This window comes from Leuresthes tenuis, unplaced genomic scaffold (genome assembly GCF_036924035.1).
Source record: "Leuresthes tenuis unplaced genomic scaffold, fLeuTen1.0.hap1 SCAF_6, whole genome shotgun sequence".
Taxonomy (NCBI): domain Eukaryota; kingdom Metazoa; phylum Chordata; class Actinopteri; order Atheriniformes; family Atherinopsidae; genus Leuresthes; species Leuresthes tenuis.
In genome coordinates, this window is record NW_027325360.1 from 17,140,195 (window position 1) to 17,158,662 (window position 18,468).

Below are 18,468 nucleotides of genomic sequence, written 5' to 3' on the forward strand. Positions count from 1 at the left end.
CTGCCATTTTAAGGGAAGGTTTATCTGGTCAATGGGAGAAGCCACACATTTTCGAATGGAACTTTGAAAGCAGAGATTGGCCACGGCAGAGCAGAAACAGGCAACTGGCAATTTCACAACCCCTCAGCCAGCAACGTCTGTCACATCGAGATATAATTTGGTGTGACGCATGCATAAAGACATCGCATGACGTGTCTTAAATAAGACCTAAAATAAAATGTAAGACCGAGTACAGCAAATTCAGCAAATGGTAAAGAAAGATAAAGCACTTTCTGAAGTTTAGTATCAAACTGTGTAAAGAATCTGTAGGAAAAAAGATACGTTGCTGTTTTCAAAGACATTAGGACAAATTACGTTGTTCAACAATGACATCATGAGCAGCACAGTGTCACTTTTGATCGTTCGATTACAGATAATGATGACCTGTACAATCAGCTCTGATAGGCGTTTTGTCATGTTTTTCATCCATATCCCCTAAAAGAAAGCTGCCAAAATAATTTTTTCAACTTAGCTCTTACTGCTTTGTTACTTTATCAATAAAATGTATACTAAATACATGACATAGGGTTCTTATTTAAATAGTTTAAAACGTGACTTGAATGCCTGTGGTGCGCTTTGATGGAACAAATTTAGTACCTGAGCGAAAATGAACTGAACTGAAGTAAAAGTCTCAATTAATAATATCGAAAACAGGTTTGCCACTGTGGTACTTGCAAAAAAAGCTGAGATAACGGATGAAATGGACACGTGCGACGCTTAAAGTGCTGAAACAGGTTCCTCGTGTGCAGATAGATAAACGAAATACATAGAACGATGTGTTTCATCTGTATGCGAGCTCAAAGTGTAAAAAAAAAGGTTGTCACGACTTGTCTGGGGTCAAATCTCTTAAACTGTAGCTGATATAGTCAAGGACAGCAAACAAAGATTTGTCCAATCTATTAAATGGTAACAGATAAATAGTTACAGTTTGCCCTAACTGCGCGAGCACAAAGATCACATGGTCAGGCTGACCTCGTGGGATCAACTCTGCATTTCTGTGAACCCAGGAAAAATGTAGGCAGAACTTTTAGTACAAATGTTTGTCAGTTCTTTTACCATTCAGTCATCCACTCAGCAACATTAGGTTTAAAATGTATACATGAGCTTAATTCATAGATTATACTGATTGTTTAGGGGCTCAGTTTAACAATTTAAACATCAAGGCAGCTGAAAACAACTTCATGCCTTCATAAGGAGAAAGAGAAGCTCGGAATTATGTATTGTAATTATGTATTTAGATATTCGAAACAAATCGAGACTTTGCTGCAAGACAGTTCTGTTCGAACAGACTGTTCGAGACACAAAGGACAGAAAAGATTACAGAAAAGTACAAGTCGTACCATTCTGGAGAATTGTACAATAAGCAGATAAGTGGGTGTCGGGTAAGGCTGTCAGGGTTGGGTGTAAAAGGAGCATCCACCAAAGGCTGAGCCTTCCCAAGCAAGGATGGGTTATGGTTTACAACATTATGCAAAACTCAATCGCAGGATCATCGATCACTTAAAAACAAAGAAATTACATTTTTCAACATCCAAAGTGCAACAAAATAGTGAAAAGCTCCAGAGAGTCTCTCTGTGTGAAGACTATGGCTAAAACTCAACCCTCAGGTTTTTTTCACCGTGAACAACATGTCCCCATGAGCTCATGAGTACCAAGTCCCCCGGTGTGACCAAAAATGTGACTTAAAGCTGTATTATTATGAACTTTGGATGCAACCTCATCTCAGATGCACAGAGAGACTGCAGACGTGATCTGTGGTCACATGACTCCACGGTTCAGCCGCGTAATCAGTGCAAGATGTGTATGTGAATGTGCATATTTTAAACACTGGAGAAGCTATGTCAACATACACCTGCAGAAGTTAAAGGTAGAATATCTGAGCAATGCAAACTGGCGTTAAAGCAACCCTGATCCTCTTTCAGGTAGTAGTGTTAGAGCTAAACATAAACTGTGGATTTTTCTGCTTTTTTTCCCCTGTTACGTTGGCGGGTTCTGTCCAGTGTTGTGTTTTGATCTGGATTTTGTACTATGGTGTACATGTATGAATGAATTCAGATGAATGAAACTGAGCACGTCTGTGGAGCTTTGAAACTAATTTGTGAAGAAGGCAACGTGATGCGAGGTATTCCGTCAGGTAACCACAGGAATCCCAGTCATTCACACCAGCTGTGAGAAAGTGGCTGAATGTGAACTGAGAGTTTGGGCCGGGCATGCTTATCAGTGCTTGAGGCAGAAACAAAGATAATTACCATGTTGGAATGAACATGTTCGAGTTGAAGGCAATAGTTTGGGCACCCTTGAGGAAATAACACATTTGTAGATTGTTGAAGTGAGTTGTGGGACATGCTGCAGACTAGGAGAATGATGCATTTTCAGTCATTTATTACAAAAACCTGGAGCATTTTTTTATTTTTTAATCCAGAAAACTGAATTTACACTCAGAAAGGTACACTTTGTGGTGCCCGTCTGCCACAAAATTCAACAAAATTTATAATTTGTGAAAGGGATGCCCAAACTTTTTACACAGCGATAACACGTACACTACACTTTATAAATAAAGAAAAGTTGTACTGATTTGGATTTTGTTTCACTCGCACCAGGTATACAGCATGATTTATTTCTTTATAAATAAAGAAAAGTGCAATTAGAGGAGAATCGCAAAATTGATTAAGCTGTTGTAGTGCCAGTGGAGAGTGTGGAGGTCTTAGAGGGTTCATTCAAGCTTAAAAAGTTTCTCAAAAAGGCTCCTAGTTGGTGAGTTCAGTGAGTTGTTTGACCATAAATAACTTAACGTTGCTGTCACACAGAAATGTTTCCACCTTTCTAAATTACTGAGAGCATTTTCACGTCCGCACACTCAGTGTAGAGTTTTAGTCCTCTGAAAAAAGACTTGAAAACATTGTGATACAATATGACAGCACCAAATATTTGAAGATAACACATGGTTTCGATGGTTTGATTCGAAGAAATTTTGACCCCGCAGGACTTCATCATATGCTTGATTCTCTCGTATAACCACAAATTGTCATAAATGCTTTTGAAGGTTGAATTTAAACTCTCACACGTAAAACAAATTTCTCACAACTACAAAAATGTTAGAACATCTACAGAAACAGCGACGCTTAACTGCTAACCTCTCCCCTTTAAATGTCTTCTTTGGCTTTAAATAAGTTTGTACTTCTTTACCCTGAAATCTGACCCCACACATCACTGCACTTACAGTGCGCCCGAGCTCTCGCTACGATTCAAGTTACACCATCAAAGACCAGCTACAGCAGCTGTGAATTTACACTGCCTCAGCCAAACCTTTATATTTAACTGAATGTTAGCTGTTCAGGGGGCGGGCTACACTATCACAGCCATGAATGGGCAAGATCGCTCACTACTACAACCGTGTAGTAACACTGACACAGTCTGCCAGCTACTACTGAACTGCCCTTTGATGTGATGATAAAGGCTGTGGTATACTTAAGCATTGCAACATACATACTAAGATAAAGGTTTGAAGCATCGATCCACCAGATCCACTACAGTCATTTTGGCTTATGGTACTGATTTGGATTTTGTTTCAGGTATACAGCATGATTTATTTCTCTGGGACCAAGAAGAGACCACTTTTTTTTTCTTCCTAAAACAGCAAGTTTTAAGGGCACCACCTGTTCTTAGAGTACAAATAAGACCAAACAAGCCACTATCGAAACCAAGTACTGATACTGATACAGTACTGAGAATAAATATTGTTGTAGACTGAAAGATAGCAACCCAGGGTGCCTTCAATTTTTTTTACACCCAGTGCAGAAGTTCCAGTGAGGAGGGCAGAAGCAGGTTGACTGTTTTGCCGAGGTCAGGGGGATTCACTGCAAAGATTAAGTGACAGCTAATGCAATATGTGTGGAAGCTAGCGGCTCCCCTACTGTACTACAGCAAGTAAACTCACCGTTTCCTCGTGTGGCTTGTTTGACATGATAATTATTCTACATCCCTTTAAACTGTTAGCGTTAGTTAACATCCTCTCACTGATTTTGGTTCAGTGGGAACTCTCACATGAGAATGTAGCTAAAATAAAGAAACTTTATTCGAACCTTTTTGGGGTCACCAGTGAGCAGATTCATTTCCAAAGTGTTTTCAGCGAGTTGTTTTCACTTTCGATGCACTGGGTTAGGGTACTGGCACCATGTGATACGGTTGTGTTGAGTCATAACATGTTGGCAAGCTTCTGAATGTCGGTTAAAAGGGCTCAGATGATTACACGTGATTCCACGGTTATGTAATAGTGTGTATGTTGATTCTATGGTATCAAAGCAGTGCTGGATTAAATATGTGCAGTTATTGTGCATAAACAATAGATTCTATGTTCATCCGCACCTATCTCTGGGGTCGGTTGTAAGAGCCACTAACAATAAAAAAAAAGTAAATGTGAATGCATTCATTTTGATGCTCATACAAATGTCAGAATGAGCCTTTTGAGACTAACATAACTTGTGGATATATTTTTAGCAATATGGAAAGTACGGAAACAAAGTAACATCCAGCTGAACTGGGCCGTCACCAATTTGTTTAACATGAAACAGGATGTACATTCTCATATTTGGCAAACAGACTAAACAAAATCGTGAGAAGCAACAATTTGGTGTTCAACGACGGTTTATTGTTTTCAAACATTTGACACAAGAAGAAATGAGTCATAATTAGCAGTGTGATGTAGGCCATGACAGGGGGGCGCTGAACCTGTCTTTATCAGCTGTACATGAGATTTTGACAACCATTGACAGGCTTCGGGGCCTCCTTTTTTCTTAACAACATTAATAGGATCATACATCCTGTCTGCCCCACTGGGTTCCTCGCTGAATGAATTTCTTTCATGCTTTAAAAGCCTGAAGGTTAGGAGGTTAGGTTAGGTTAGGTTAGGAGGCTTTACATTTAGCTTATGTAAAGTGGGCTGGTCGATGTGAAGGTGGGATTTGCACGTTTTCAGCCCTTTGTAAAACAAGGAAACTGGAAATGATCTGGTGCGCAGGTGAGCAGGAGGCATGTGAATTCACCTCTGCTCTCATAACCTCAGTCACGTGCTGGCTGAAGAAGGAAAAGTGAGCTGGTGGAGGGTGTTTACAAAACTGAAGAGGAGTGTTTTTGTCGGACCAATGGTTTTGCAGAGCCCACCTCTCCTTGGCAAAGTTTTGCATAACACTTTGGAGTCTTGGCACGCCATTTGGATAGAGGATTAAGTCTGCATAGTTTCAAGCTCTAATCAAAACAATGAGTCGATCTCCTGCCATGGTGTGAATTAAACAGCTTTTCTGCACAAAAGTAAAACCAACTTTGTTATTCCATGGCCAGGCAACGTTAGCACCATGGAGCTGTCTTCCCTTTTTATGTACACAGGGGTTTGTCGGTTTAATAGAACAGGTTTGACACATGCACTGTAATTGCTTTGTGTTTTAAAAGGAGTGCTTCACCTTTTATAATCTGATCCGTTTTTTTCTTTTCTGGCAGTATAGGTCGCTCACAACCACCATCTTTCCATCTTACAACACACATGTTGCAATTCCTGAGAATTTGTCTGGAAGCACAATTTAAACAGGCCGACCGTTTTGTAGCGTGGGATAGTCACATGTGAGAAAACAGATCAAGAATTACGAAGTGATCATTGAGCAGGTGGGAAAAAAGAGAAGAAGTTTTAATTCCCTGTAAGATTTTTGATCACTTGACATTTCTATTGACACAATTTTAAACTAGATTATTCATTTTCCTTTGTTAATAAAACATTAAGTTCATATACATTTGATTGCCATCAGGTTTTAAGTGAAATGTACATGTGGCTTTTAAAGTTACATATGTGAAAAATAGCAAGTATCTTGGTTGAACAGGACCTGCACATGAGAGGTCACCCCAGCTTGTTATACAGTAAGCTCTTATCCTGTGTCAAATTCACTGTTTATACAGCAAACAAAACCAAATGTCACTCTCAAAAGTATACCTCTCTATATTTACACAATTCTTCCCCGAAATGTGTATCTTTAATCGATAGTTCACAGGCATAAAGATAACAGACAAACAGAGTCTGAGATGTCCCTGCTTTCAGTCAAAATAACTGATGTTAACAGTTCATGTTTACCATTCCAGCTCTGTGTTTTATGGCGTATCTATTAGATACATCTATTAGAAAACCATGGCATATTTGGGTAATTAAAAATGTCATTGTATGAAATGCATTTTTAGAAGACTCAAACTAAATGGTAGAGAAAGCACATGGAAGTAAAGCAGGCAGAGATACAGAACTGACTGATGCTGCCACCTGCTGAGGACATGATGTGAAGCGCTGCTCTCTACTGAAGATGACCGAGTGTCTGTCTCTTTTAGGGCTGAACGATTTGGAAAAATAATATAAAAATAATATAATTAGGATTTTTTTTTTTTAGAAATTGCGATTGCGATTTAATAAGAAATTATTTACCCCCCCCTCAACAATGAATATTTCAGAATAGAAATAATCAGAGCATGAGATATTCAACCAGTTGTTTTTTGATGTGTACATCATTTTATATGGAAACTTTTGCTTTCAAAAAATATTACAGTATCAAAAATAAATGTCTCTCAACAACTCAAAATAAATATGAATACTGAAAAATACAAAACACAGTCATCACATTAACAAGTTATGGCTTCATTTACTAAATAACAAAACTTATTTCTCATTTTTCTAAACTTGGTGTTAGGCTGCTTCTCCAATTACAGGATTTCATCAAAAAAGATTTTAATTTTCTGTATAAAAACTAGAACTTTCTTAGTAAAAGAGACACACGACTAATGCAGTTCCCTCTGAGTTCCCTCTGAATCTAACAGTTAAAAAAGCAACGACATGATGTCAAATGACCTGTCAAATCGAACTTGTACAATGGGTTCCAGTGGTGTGACCGGAGATATTCAACTGCAGTCCAGGATGGGAAAACGTAACAAAAAAACGTCTCTTTTAAAAGCAAAAGATGGCTCGATAGTAGGTCATCTCTGGCAACAGCCACTGTGCAGGATAGCACAGGCCTCTTTATGTCCCTACCAGACAACCGTGTTAAGGTTTCGGAAGAGCCCAGAACTTCAAAATGCAGCATTGCCCTTCTTCATGTGCACGACCTGCGTCATTACGATCTGCTGTTTGAGAGCATAAGTCAGCTTTTGTCTCGTCTTTTGTCAATTTCCTTTTGAAGTCGAACCTCTAGAGCTGCCCTCATGGCTGGGTCCAGTGCGTTCTTCGCTGCGACACGTTCAACCACCTTCTCAGGTTTATCCCCCTTTAAAAAAGCAAAACAAGAAGGCAATTAAAACTGATGTGGAGATCAGAGAGATAGAACTATGGGACACAGGAGTGCGCATCAACCTTGTGGACAAGGAAAGACGTAATGGCACCAGAGTCCGCCTGATAGTCAAGCCAGAAGAGTTCAGTCCCATGGGTTTCAGTCTCTGTGCTTGACCCACTTTCATTCGACTCCTCAGCATCAGCACCAGCCCCTGGCTCTGAACCGTCTGGAAAGGTAGCACACACAATTATCATCTTTCCCCAAGTCCATGTACTTTTCAGCAGAAACCTCGAAAGAATCATGTCAATCTTACGTCTTTGCCGAGGATGGTACACTTGGATGTCAGGTCGACGAGGTTTTCTTGGGGTTGTGGTGTGCCTCCGCCGCTGAAGCTCTTTGGCTTGCTTCACCTCTTTATCATAATCATCTCTTGAAAAGACAACATATCAATATTTCATTATTGTGTGTTAAAATAAAAGCGTTTAAAAATGGACTAAGTTGGTAGTTTGATCACAAAGCTGCCACTCTAACCTAGTCTAATTCTACCTTTGAAAGAAGGCCTAAATTGTTTTAAATACAATTTGGCTAAAATGCAACAACAGCATTTGTGTCCTACATGAAGTAATAGTGTGTCAGTGAAGAAGGAGGTTGTTCTATTTTTGTTGTTTTAAAGTTTCACATTTCTGATGATCTGACAACATCATAAAATAGTGAAAGATCACCAAAACACTAGGAACAATCAGGCCAAGTTTACAAAGGTATTATTTTCTATGATATACCATGCATTTGAACACAAATACGTTCACCAGAATTCCGTCTTTTATGTAAGGCGGCAAAATGGTGCATTTTCACCCCATGACAACGTTTAAATAATTTTTGCATTGCATTCAGCCACAGTTGTTTCAAACAATGGCTAATTTTAGCCAACAGGCCTGCGCGACCATGCATTATGTTTTGTTTTTGACGTTAAAGTGTTTGTTTTTATTACTGCCCATCATGCTTCCTTCTCCTTCAGCCACTTTATAATTAACACGTATCACTTGATTTTGTGGCTGTTGTTTTTAACCCGCCAGTCTTGTTACATTACCTACTAGCATTAGCTAGCAGTGGTAAAGCAAATCACCTAGCAATCTGGTTCCTCCGGATATGGTGCAGGAAGCCGTGGCTCATATCCAGCCGGCCTCCAGGTTTGTATTTCAGCTCGTTTACCTCTTCATCCCTCAAAATATCCATTTCTGTTTCTTTACAATAGCAGTATTTATGGACAGTTAATTCTAGCAAGTCCCAAACACAGCACTGACAAAAAGCTAAATAGCTAGCTAATGGTAAGATGTTGTCCAACTATAACATTCCCGGAGGTTAGGTCAAATTTAAAACGAATAAAAAACTTAAATACGTTAAAATGTATTGTTCACTATAACATTTCCATTACAAACACAGTTATATACATTCACATCTGTCATAAATTAATTGTTTTTGACTCTGGTATCTGCTCAGGGGTACATTTTTGTAATGACTGACTGTCAAACTCCGAGTTAGGTCTTAGTGTGCTCCTCTGTTTTCTACGACGCACAACCACCGCGAGTTTCGAGAGACCCCGTTAGGGCCATTCATCTGTCCCAAATAACTTAAAGTTTTGTCGTCCCTCCGTATTGTTTTGATATTAAAATCTCAAGTTAACAACTGTGATGATTTCTTTGAAGCGAGAAAGGGAGGTTGAGTTGGACGACGATGATGACGATAATGAAGGTAAGGCTATTTTTTTCTCTAATGTCAGTCTTGTGTTGGGTTAGCCATTCTCGTATAGTTGCTAACTGTCGGTGCGTTAGATTTTGTATACGGAGCTGTCCGGTCAACTGCTGGCGGGTTGAATTATATCCCCGTTAGTTACCTAAAAATGCACCGCTTTTTCAAGGATATCCTTGTTATTAAAACAGCCACCCCTTACCACCACAAACGTTACGCTTGCTAGCATGTTTAGCTAGTTAACTTGTACTTAATTGTTCCAAATTTTGGTTGACTGTTTAGTCATGAATCTCTTGCTGTTGCAGTGAAAGCCAAAAAAGTTCGAGGACGTGTTGTAGAAGACCGCAGAAGCCGTCACTGCCCTTATCTTGACACAATAAACAGGCAAGAGTTTAATGTGTAATGCTAATGTTAGCAACAAATGTTAGTTAGCTCTGTCCTCGTCCGTCGCTAACTGTATATTTTCTCCTCCTGCAGGAGTGTGTTGGACTTTGACTTTGAGAAGCTCTGTTCCATCTCTCTTTCCCACATTAATGTGTATGCTTGCCTCATATGTGGGAAATACTTTCAAGGTAGGCAAACGATTAGACATTTATAGCAGGGATTAAACACCTTGATGTACGTGGTCTGAGTCGTGTTTTTTTCTCCCATGTAGGCAGAGGTCTGAAGTCTCACGCATACACTCACAGTGTACAGTTTACCCATCATGTGTTCCTCAACTTGCACACACTCAAGTTTTACTGTCTGCCAGATAACTATGAGATAATTGATTCATCGCTGGAAGACATCACGGTGAGAAATGAAATGGTGTTATATTCTTATAGTGTCATATTATGCTAGGCCAAACCTGGAATTAATGTGTTTATTCAGCAGTACTTGCATTTACAGAAACTATATATCAGGGAGGAGGGTTGCTGCTTTTTAAGTAGGATGTTGTTTGTTGAACTCTGCATATTTTCTGAAATATATTTTTTTGGTGCGTCTCTTTACAAATGCAAAAAAAGTTCAAAAGTCCTGGCATTTAGGATCAGCTCAACCATAATGACAGAAAATGAAACTTGATTATTTTGATTTGTGGATTATGTTGCCTAACTGACATTAAAAAAAGGGAGTTACAAGAATTACTTGACCATGCTGGTGACTGAGAATCTCGACAAATTAGTTTTCACTAATGCACATTTCTACATGCAATGTGAGAACGTTCCTACTTTTGTTGTAATTTGCCAACATAAATGATTGTTTCATATTTTGTAGTGGTGCTGGAGTTTGCTATTATCTTTCTTCTTCCTCTCCTTACATATTTCCCACAGTCTTTCCTACATATTCAGCCATTTCCTATGATCAAAGTCTGCTGTCAGAACTTCCTGCCTTAAAAATGTATTTCGAGAAGATTCAAAGTAAAAAATATTGATAAATTTGATTTCTTTGTTTCCAAACTTTAGTTTTGTGTTACTAACTCTAAATACCTCTTCTTCTCCAGTACGTGTTAAAGCCAACTTTCACCAAGCAGCATATCGCAGGACTGGACAAGCAAGGTAAACTGTACAGAGCTTATGATGGTACAACTTACCTCCCAGGCATTGTGGGGCTCAACAACATCAAAGCCAACGACTATGCCAACGTGGTGTTACAGGTATGAAAATGTGGCGCTGCAGATCTCTTTGTGACTGACATAAGCTCAAATAATATGAAAGTTTTCATATTTGCCTGCTCTGTCCAGGCTTTTTCAAATGTCCCACCTTTGCGAAACTACTTCCTGGAGGAGGAAAACTACAGAGGAATCCGCAGGCCGCCGGGGGACATAATGTTCCTCCTGGTGCAGAGGTTCGGTGAGCTAATGCGCAAACTTTGGAATCCAAGAAACTTCAAGGCCCACGTGTCTCCCCATGAGATGCTGCAGGCTGTAGTGCTGTGCAGTAAGAAGAACTTCCAAATTACCAAACAAGGTAATTTTTTAGAGAGCCTAAACTGTACTCATCGACCTCAGAGAGGCTTTGAACACTCGCTGTTGTTTGGAGACGAGTTTGTGGCTGATTTATTGTTTACTGATCTGCAGGTGATGCTGTAGACTTCATGACGTGGTTCCTAAATGCTCTACATGGTGCTCTCGGAGGAACAAAGAAGAAGCCTTGTGAGTGGAAAAGAGTACATTACATTAAACTTTAAATAGCTTAATGCAAGCATTAATGATAAACAGTTTTTTTTTTTTCCTTTCTCTGAGAATGAATTCAAATGGCATGACTGGATGTGACTGTTCCATATAATTTTCCTTGAGTTAACCTGGCCTTCCTTACTTTTATCTCTGCCCTCACAGCAATCATTACGAAAGCATTTCAGGGCTCCATGCGGATCTTCTCCAAGAAACTTCCACATCCAGATTTGGTGAGCTTCCTACTCTTGTTGGAAAATTCTTCTTCAACACTTTTAGTAGTAAAATAGCCCAGACTTCTTTAAATACACTTTTAAAATGACCTATGAAAGTAGTGCTAAGTTTGAACATGTTTTTTTAGGCAGTTTATGTGATATTCATTTTTTTTTAAGCTTTTCCTGATTTTAAAGCAGCAATGTGACTCACCATTGCCTTCAGGATTCGGCTGCATTACATTTCTTTCTTTACTTGTTTCCCGTTAAAAAACACAAGGATTACCGATGCATCTATATGAAACTTAGAAATGTGAGACCTGCAGTCCTCTAACAGGAGCTTATCCCAGGTGTCATCGGGCGAGAGGCGGGTTACACCCTGGACAGGTCACCAGTCCATCATCATAGGGTCCATCATAGGGCCACACAGAGACAAACGAGACAAACAACCATGCATTCTGATGGGGTCAATTTAGAGTCACCAATTAACCTAACATGCGTGTTTTTGGATGATGGGAGGAAGCTGGAGAACCTGTACCTGTAGAGAACCCACGCAAACACAGGGAGAACTTGCAAACTCCACATAGAAAGGCCCCAGCTGGGAATCAAACCTGGAACTCTTGCTGTGAGGCGACGGTGTTAACCACCACACCACCGTGCAACGTGCCCCAAATTAAAATATGCACAATTAAAGATCTAAAAAAAAAAAGGAAAATGCATCATCAACTTACTGTGAATTCTATAATTTTGGATTTCTGCTGAAATGTGTGTACACGATTTGTTATTTATTTTCTAAAGAATCAGTGTTTCTCATAACTTTCTAGCTCCCTGAGGAAAAAGAGGCGTTGCTTGGGACAGAGGAGTACCAGGAGCAGATGTCCGAGTCTACCTTCCTGTTTCTGACCCTTGACCTCCCAACAGCTCCCTTGTACAAGGATGAGAAGGAGCAGCTTATTATCCCGCAGGTCCCGCTCTTCAACATCCTGGGCAAGTTCAACGGCAGCACAGAGAAGGTATGGAATCCTTCACCGTCTTTCATAGCCAAGAACAGAAGGAAGATGTGCTTGTTTCAGCTCCACTACTGTAATGCATTTCTCTTTATCACTGAATGCTGAATGTATAATGAATGTACTGTACTGAATGTACTTTAAAAAAAAAAAAGAAGTTATTAATGTCAGTGTATTTTTGTTCCATACATTCAGGAATACAAAACCTACAAAGAGAATTTTCTCAAAAGGTTCCAGTTGACCAAACTGCCTCCTTACCTCATCTTTTGCATCAAAAGATTCACCAAGAACAACTTCTTTGTGGAAAAGAACCCAACGATTGTCAACTTCCCGATCACGTAAGAGCTGTTCATATATTCTAAATGTGTATATGTATTCTATGGACTTTGTACAAGCTCATGTTCAGTCGTCTCTACTTACCAAGAAGTGCAAGTTGATAATAACGTTAATTCATGTTTATGGTTGCTATGTCTTGTCCCATGAGTGTCTTTCATGTTGCTATTTTGTCTTGAACAGGAATGTTGACCTTCGTGAGTACCTGACAGAAGAGGCTCAAACTACAGAGAAGAACACGACTTATGACCTCGTTGCAAACGTGGTGCATGATGGGAAACCCACAGAAGGAGCGTACAGAATACACGTTCTTCATCATGTGAGTTGTCTCTATTGAAATTTTTAGGCTCTCAAAGAGTGAAAAGAGGGCCAGGGTTTATTATTTTTCTGACTTTTCCTAGAACCACAAATTCACATTGTTGTGTTTTTTTTTGTGTTTTTTTTTTTTTGGATAAAAAACAAAACAGGGAACTGGGAAGTGGTATGAGATGCAAGACCTGCAGGTGATTGACATTCTACCCCAGATGATCACACTGTCGGAGGCGTACATCCAGGTAGTTCCACAAGTTGAACATGTCGTCACATTCTCCATGTAAAACATAGATGGCTTCTACAGTAAATCTGAAAAAAAAATGTTTCTTTGTTAGGGATTTTTCTACCAATGGTTCATTATTTGAGTTAATAGGCTTTTCCCTCATACATTTAAAGGCAGGAATGTTAGCGTGATCAATAAATCCCCATGCAGTTGGGGTTGAAAATCTAACACGTACTTGTAGATTTGCTAATTAAAAATATTTTTCCCATCTGTCACAGATTTGGAAGAGACAAGAGAGTGATGACACAAACAACCACACGGGGGCATAAGTGAGGCGGGATATTTCTCAATGGATGGCCAGAAGTTTTGTCATTTTGGAAATAAACTGTGTATTTAAGTGATTAAGGGGAAAAATAGAATATGGGATCACGTTGTTAACAGGACATCCTTCATAGCTACAAGAAAGCAAAAAAATGTAACCGTCTCCATGTTTGTTTTTTTTTTTAGTTTATTTCAACAGTTTTATCTTTTTACCAAGTGGAGATTTCTAAATAAATCAGCTCCAGGACACGTCTTTGTCCGTGTGGTCAGTTTCAACAGCACACCTTTTCATTTGATCATCAGTTTTATTTGTATGCGTCATTCATACGAGGAAATCTCATCAGAAGAAGAGTTTCTGTGGTAGTGGAAGGAGTCAGTCATCCAAATTGCAGGTAATACACATTGAAAGCTCTTTTTGTGGCAGACTGGGACAAAGTGGCAATTTGTTTTTACATTCGTAACGATATAGCTGTAGCCAATATACATAGTAACACTGCTCACTTAAACCATGCAGAGACGGATGTTTTTTGACTGAATCCCAGCCTCAGTCTCTGAGCACGTCATGCAAAAAGAAATATTTCTGAACATTTACAGCTGCTTAATTGAAATGGTTTGTACCACGGCTGATCAGTGCATTACATTTATAAAACATTTAAAAGTTGATCAAGTAGGTCGACGTGTTCAGTCTCAGAGCTGCAGCATCTCTGGCAGGATTCTTCTTTAATTCGTCTTCCACATGTATTTCTCACAGAAGACCTGATTCTGTTGATTAGAACACAGAAACGGGATGTGAAACCAGTTGTTCAGAATCGCAGTACTTTTCCAAACAGCTGCCTTGTGCACAAGAAAAGAGACAATTTTGCTTAAATTGTATGTAGGTTAGTCATTTTTTTCCTGCCTTGCAATCTATCAGTTTTATTCTGCTGGGAACAAAGACACCATTGCGTTGCTTGTAATATCAACATTGACATTAGCTTTCGACTCGTGCACCTGACAATACCTGAACCCTGATACTTGCACTGTTAACTATAAACTTGGTATTGCTGATAACTAAACACAGACAACAATCCTGAATCATTTGCCGAACTAAATTTACCGAATCTACCAAACAGCAGCTTGATACAGTTAACAGAAAAACACCTGGCTCTGGTTTGATGGTACCCCCCCTCAGGTGGGAGTGACTTACTGTAGTCGGCCAACGCCAAAACAATGAATAAGTCGTGCATTTGCTCTTCTTTCTTCGGATGACGACTGTTCGGGTCTTTATGAAAATCACTTAAATTAGAAATGATGAATTTCACCTACACCACACTTCTGAGCAGTTTTCATGTCTTTGCACCAGTAGCTTGGCCCCCAAGTACAAGGATTCTTTCCCAACGGCTCCAGCTTTTTTGCAGAAACGCACAGGTCAGCTCTCTGCAGGACAGATGACACAAAAGATCCCGAGAATATGAGCTACACCAGACAGTGGGGACGATAGCATTTATGTAAGTGTCCTAATTTCAACCATGAGGTTTGTCTTGTGCCAATGATTAGTAGTTGGCCACTTTCTGCAGGACGACTTGATTCAGAGGAACCCTCTGAGCCTGAAGACTCGCAGATAGAAAAGTTTACGTTTTCTCCTTTGAGAAAAGTTCTATATATTCAACCTAAAGCTTATTCTTACTTCGCAAACATGAGGAACATCCATCTGGTTTCCCAAAACCCTCAGCAGCTGAGACCCGTAGATTCTGGTGAAAGCGTCACACTGAAAAAAGAAAAAAAAAAACTGTTTCATCCAAACAAGGGAGGGTAGCATAGGTTGATTAGCTGTGAAGAAACAAATAAATATACATGTGAGTGTGTGTCATATTCACAAGCTTAAAGCCTGACCTTGGGGATGGCATTTGGGTGATTGATGCACACAGACTGGAGGAAGGCTGATGTCTGAGGCCGAGTTGAGTTGAGTCCCAAGTGTAAGCGGCTCAGAGCAGCCAGCGTGCGGCATGACTCGCAGTCCGAGGGGAGGAGCACCTCTGCGAAGCCAGGAGAGAGAGCGTAGATTAGGTGGAACCCTTAAATTCTGATCAAGTTTATTAATACCTGCAAGGTGCAAACACAGGGGCCAAGAAGTTCAGCAGGGCACAATCGCCATGGTAACATGACTGCCCCCTCAGTTGTCAAATTATTTCTCAGACAACCTAAGGAATGGGTGCTTTGTCCAAACATACAGTCTGGTGTGAACACGGGACACAGTTGCTGAGATATGATCTAACTTTGTGTTTGGTGGTTTTGTACCTGTTGTGGAAAATGTTTTGTTTGTTTTTTCCAAAAATAAAATTCTAAATCTGTTATCTAATCTGTTCATTTTGTGATCCACGGTCTTAGCATCATTGGGGGCCTATTTTTCCTGAAGAATGGAGACGAACCTTTCTATAAAAATTTGGATTTTACTTAGGTTAATAAAATGACACGTCTAGGGTTTGGTTGTTACGAGACAAGAATGATTTGGTTTAGACCATCACATCCACAGCTGTGAGGCAATATGCAGTATGCCGACATAAAGCCATAAAGTTGGCGTTCTGAGTCCAAAATCCAAATCTGGTTTTGATACGTCAGAGCGTCGCAGGTTTGGTGTAGATGAGGACACAAAACCTGGAAACTAGGAATCCGAGGCCAAATTTGAAAGTATTCCGTTGGCAGAAACAAGAAATAAAAAAACACTTAGGCACACCTTGCTGCTTGACCCATAAATAAAGACGTAACTAACCTGGAACAGGCTGCTCTTCAAACAAGCAGAGGTGCAAAAGCATGCAAATCGTATGAGGTGCAGCTGACGCTAAAAGAAATTCGACGATCTCTGCTCCGTATTTGTCGACAAAATCATCACACTGGTCCATGTAGCTTTTAGGTAGAAGCACACAGACCTCTTCCATGAGCTTCTTTAAAGTGCCCTGTAGGGAAAGAGGGCGAGGAGAGTGACTTTTACACCAAGTGAAGGCTGATATGGGTGTGTGTGTCTGGATCAATGCGAACATGATCTGAGGAAAGATTCACCTCAGTCATGTTTTTGGGCAACAGCGTCTCCAGCTTCTTGATAAAGACCACACAAAGGGTGCAAACTGGGTTGAACAGCTTCTAAAAAGAGGAACAGGTTACTTGAGTTTCACACACTTAATGCAGATCAAAGTTTCACTTCTGCTGCCATTTCATCTTCCACATCTGCTTTCTCATACTGACTTGGGTCTCGGCGGCACCAAGTGCAGAACTGGCTGCTTCTTCTTCATTGGTGATGTGATGGGAAAGTTTCAGCAGTTCCTCCTCCTTGTTGGAAGCACAAAGTCCAAAAACCATGCAGATCTCCTCTGGTTTCTACAAAAACACATCATCTTTAAAATCAAGTTTCCTCTGAAGGTCGGAGTGTTCTAAATAAGGGTTAAACTGACCAGGTGACCGGGTGTTTGCTGCAGGACTTTCGGCAGGTACATCTTCACCTGTGAACTGCACTCGGATGACTGTTCTCTTGGGAGGCGCTGACACAAAGCGTGCAAGGTTTCATACACAGTCACCTGAAAGCACAGTAGTGGTCTCTTTAGTGGCAAGGCTTCATTCGGGGAAACGGGCAAATAGCCTGATGATCCTAAATATATTTTTTCAAAAAGTTGAATTTTATTGCAGCTTAAACATCGGTAATTTCTCTAACTCAACATTTTCTTACAAGGGAGAAAAGCCTTTATTAGACATGTTCTCTTCAGGTTCGCATTGTTAAGACGTTACACAGATCTGGTGGGATGTGGCTGACAGTTTCCCTGTAAAACAGCTCCACAAACCCAGCACTAAAGTAAAAAGTGTGCCCTCCCTTACCTTAGTGTCACTGCTGGAAATCATGTTGGCGGACAGACGGATGATCTGGCTGCATTCTGGACAGATGTCCATTGTCTGATATGTAGAAACAAATGTGAGACAACTCGTTTCCAATTTACAGCCATTTGCTCATTAAAACTTGTCAGCGTTTTATAATATGGTTTGCAAATAGTAAGAAGTATCACTTATGTCACCTAAATGCTTACCAAAGATTCCTGCCTAATAACTGAGAAAGGGTCAATAATAAATCTGGAGTCTCCTTCGGGAAAACACACAGAGAAAGACAGTTATGTAAAGCACAGATCCACAAACAGAGATCTCAAACATATGGACATTTCAGTAATTGTTAGACAATAGATACACTATTCCCGCAGAGATTGCACAACCTGATCAATGACTGGAGAATTAATGGCGACCAGTCAGCTGCCAGTGAGACGCAGACATAAAACCGCTCGTTTTTCTTACCAGGCAACAGGGAAACGGCGAAGATCACCAGCACAACCCCCGAGGATGACATGGTTTCTGGGAGCTCAGGACGGAATGAAGCGCAGATGTGTCTCCTACAAAGGCATCGGCGCTGTTGTTTGGGTCGCACCGGAAATCCAGCCCGTCAGTCTCACCCTATTACCACAGTATGTTTAATGCGCAGGCGCTGTTGGCAGAAATTAAAAAGCTACGCCAAATGATCCCTTCGAGGTAGCCTCCAACTCTTTACTGTAATGTGGAACTAACACGTCACGTGGATGATAAACGGCAGAAATCGCATGACTATACATGCGTGTGAATAATGCGGTCGCATTTGTTAAAAATCCGCACCTGTTTAGGGGCAACGCACAAAATAATTTAAAAAAAAGAAGCAAATTGAACAAAACGTAGGTCTTTGTCCATTTTCATGGTTTTGAATGTTGGGATGTACATATATTTGAAATTAAATATTAAAAGGGGGATTCAGCCATAGTAATGGTTTATATTTGCTCATATTTGAAGGGCC

At 40.1% G+C, this 18,468-nt stretch overlaps 3 protein-coding genes across 3 annotated transcripts; 1 reads left to right on the forward strand and 2 right to left on the reverse strand.

The window, feature by feature from the left end:
* Nucleotides 1-6,549: 6,549 nt before the first annotated feature.
* cunh2orf68 (chromosome unknown C2orf68 homolog) lies at nt 6,550-8,820 on the reverse strand. The gene is made up of 4 exons (XM_072387895.1): nt 8,455-8,820; nt 7,645-7,760; nt 7,412-7,557; nt 6,550-7,325 (listed from the first exon to the last, which is right to left on the reverse strand). The coding sequence occupies exons 1-4, from the start codon at nt 8,562-8,564 to the stop codon at nt 7,203-7,205; spliced, it is 495 nt and encodes a 164-aa protein (XP_072243996.1). The 5' UTR covers nt 8,565-8,820; the 3' UTR covers nt 6,550-7,202.
* An 82-nt stretch (nt 8,821-8,902) lies between these two features.
* usp39 (ubiquitin specific peptidase 39) lies at nt 8,903-14,190 on the forward strand. Its single transcript, XM_072387893.1, has 13 exons — nt 8,903-9,080; nt 9,383-9,461; nt 9,555-9,649; nt 9,733-9,869; nt 10,558-10,710; nt 10,798-11,023; nt 11,134-11,208; nt 11,392-11,459; nt 12,263-12,451; nt 12,641-12,783; nt 12,962-13,097; nt 13,246-13,332; nt 13,592-14,190. The coding sequence occupies exons 1-13, from the start codon at nt 9,020-9,022 to the stop codon at nt 13,640-13,642; spliced, it is 1,500 nt and encodes a 499-aa protein (XP_072243994.1). The 5' UTR covers nt 8,903-9,019; the 3' UTR covers nt 13,643-14,190.
* sftpbb (surfactant protein Bb) lies at nt 14,076-18,109 on the reverse strand. Its single transcript, XM_072387894.1, has 11 exons — nt 17,943-18,109; nt 17,684-17,736; nt 17,478-17,552; nt 17,060-17,182; nt 16,854-16,985; nt 16,671-16,751; nt 16,384-16,567; nt 15,507-15,649; nt 15,301-15,381; nt 14,940-15,050; nt 14,076-14,396 (listed from the first exon to the last, which is right to left on the reverse strand). The coding sequence occupies exons 1-11, from the start codon at nt 17,992-17,994 to the stop codon at nt 14,355-14,357; spliced, it is 1,077 nt and encodes a 358-aa protein (XP_072243995.1). The 5' UTR covers nt 17,995-18,109; the 3' UTR covers nt 14,076-14,354.
* Between the last annotated feature and the right edge of the window lie 359 nt (nt 18,110-18,468).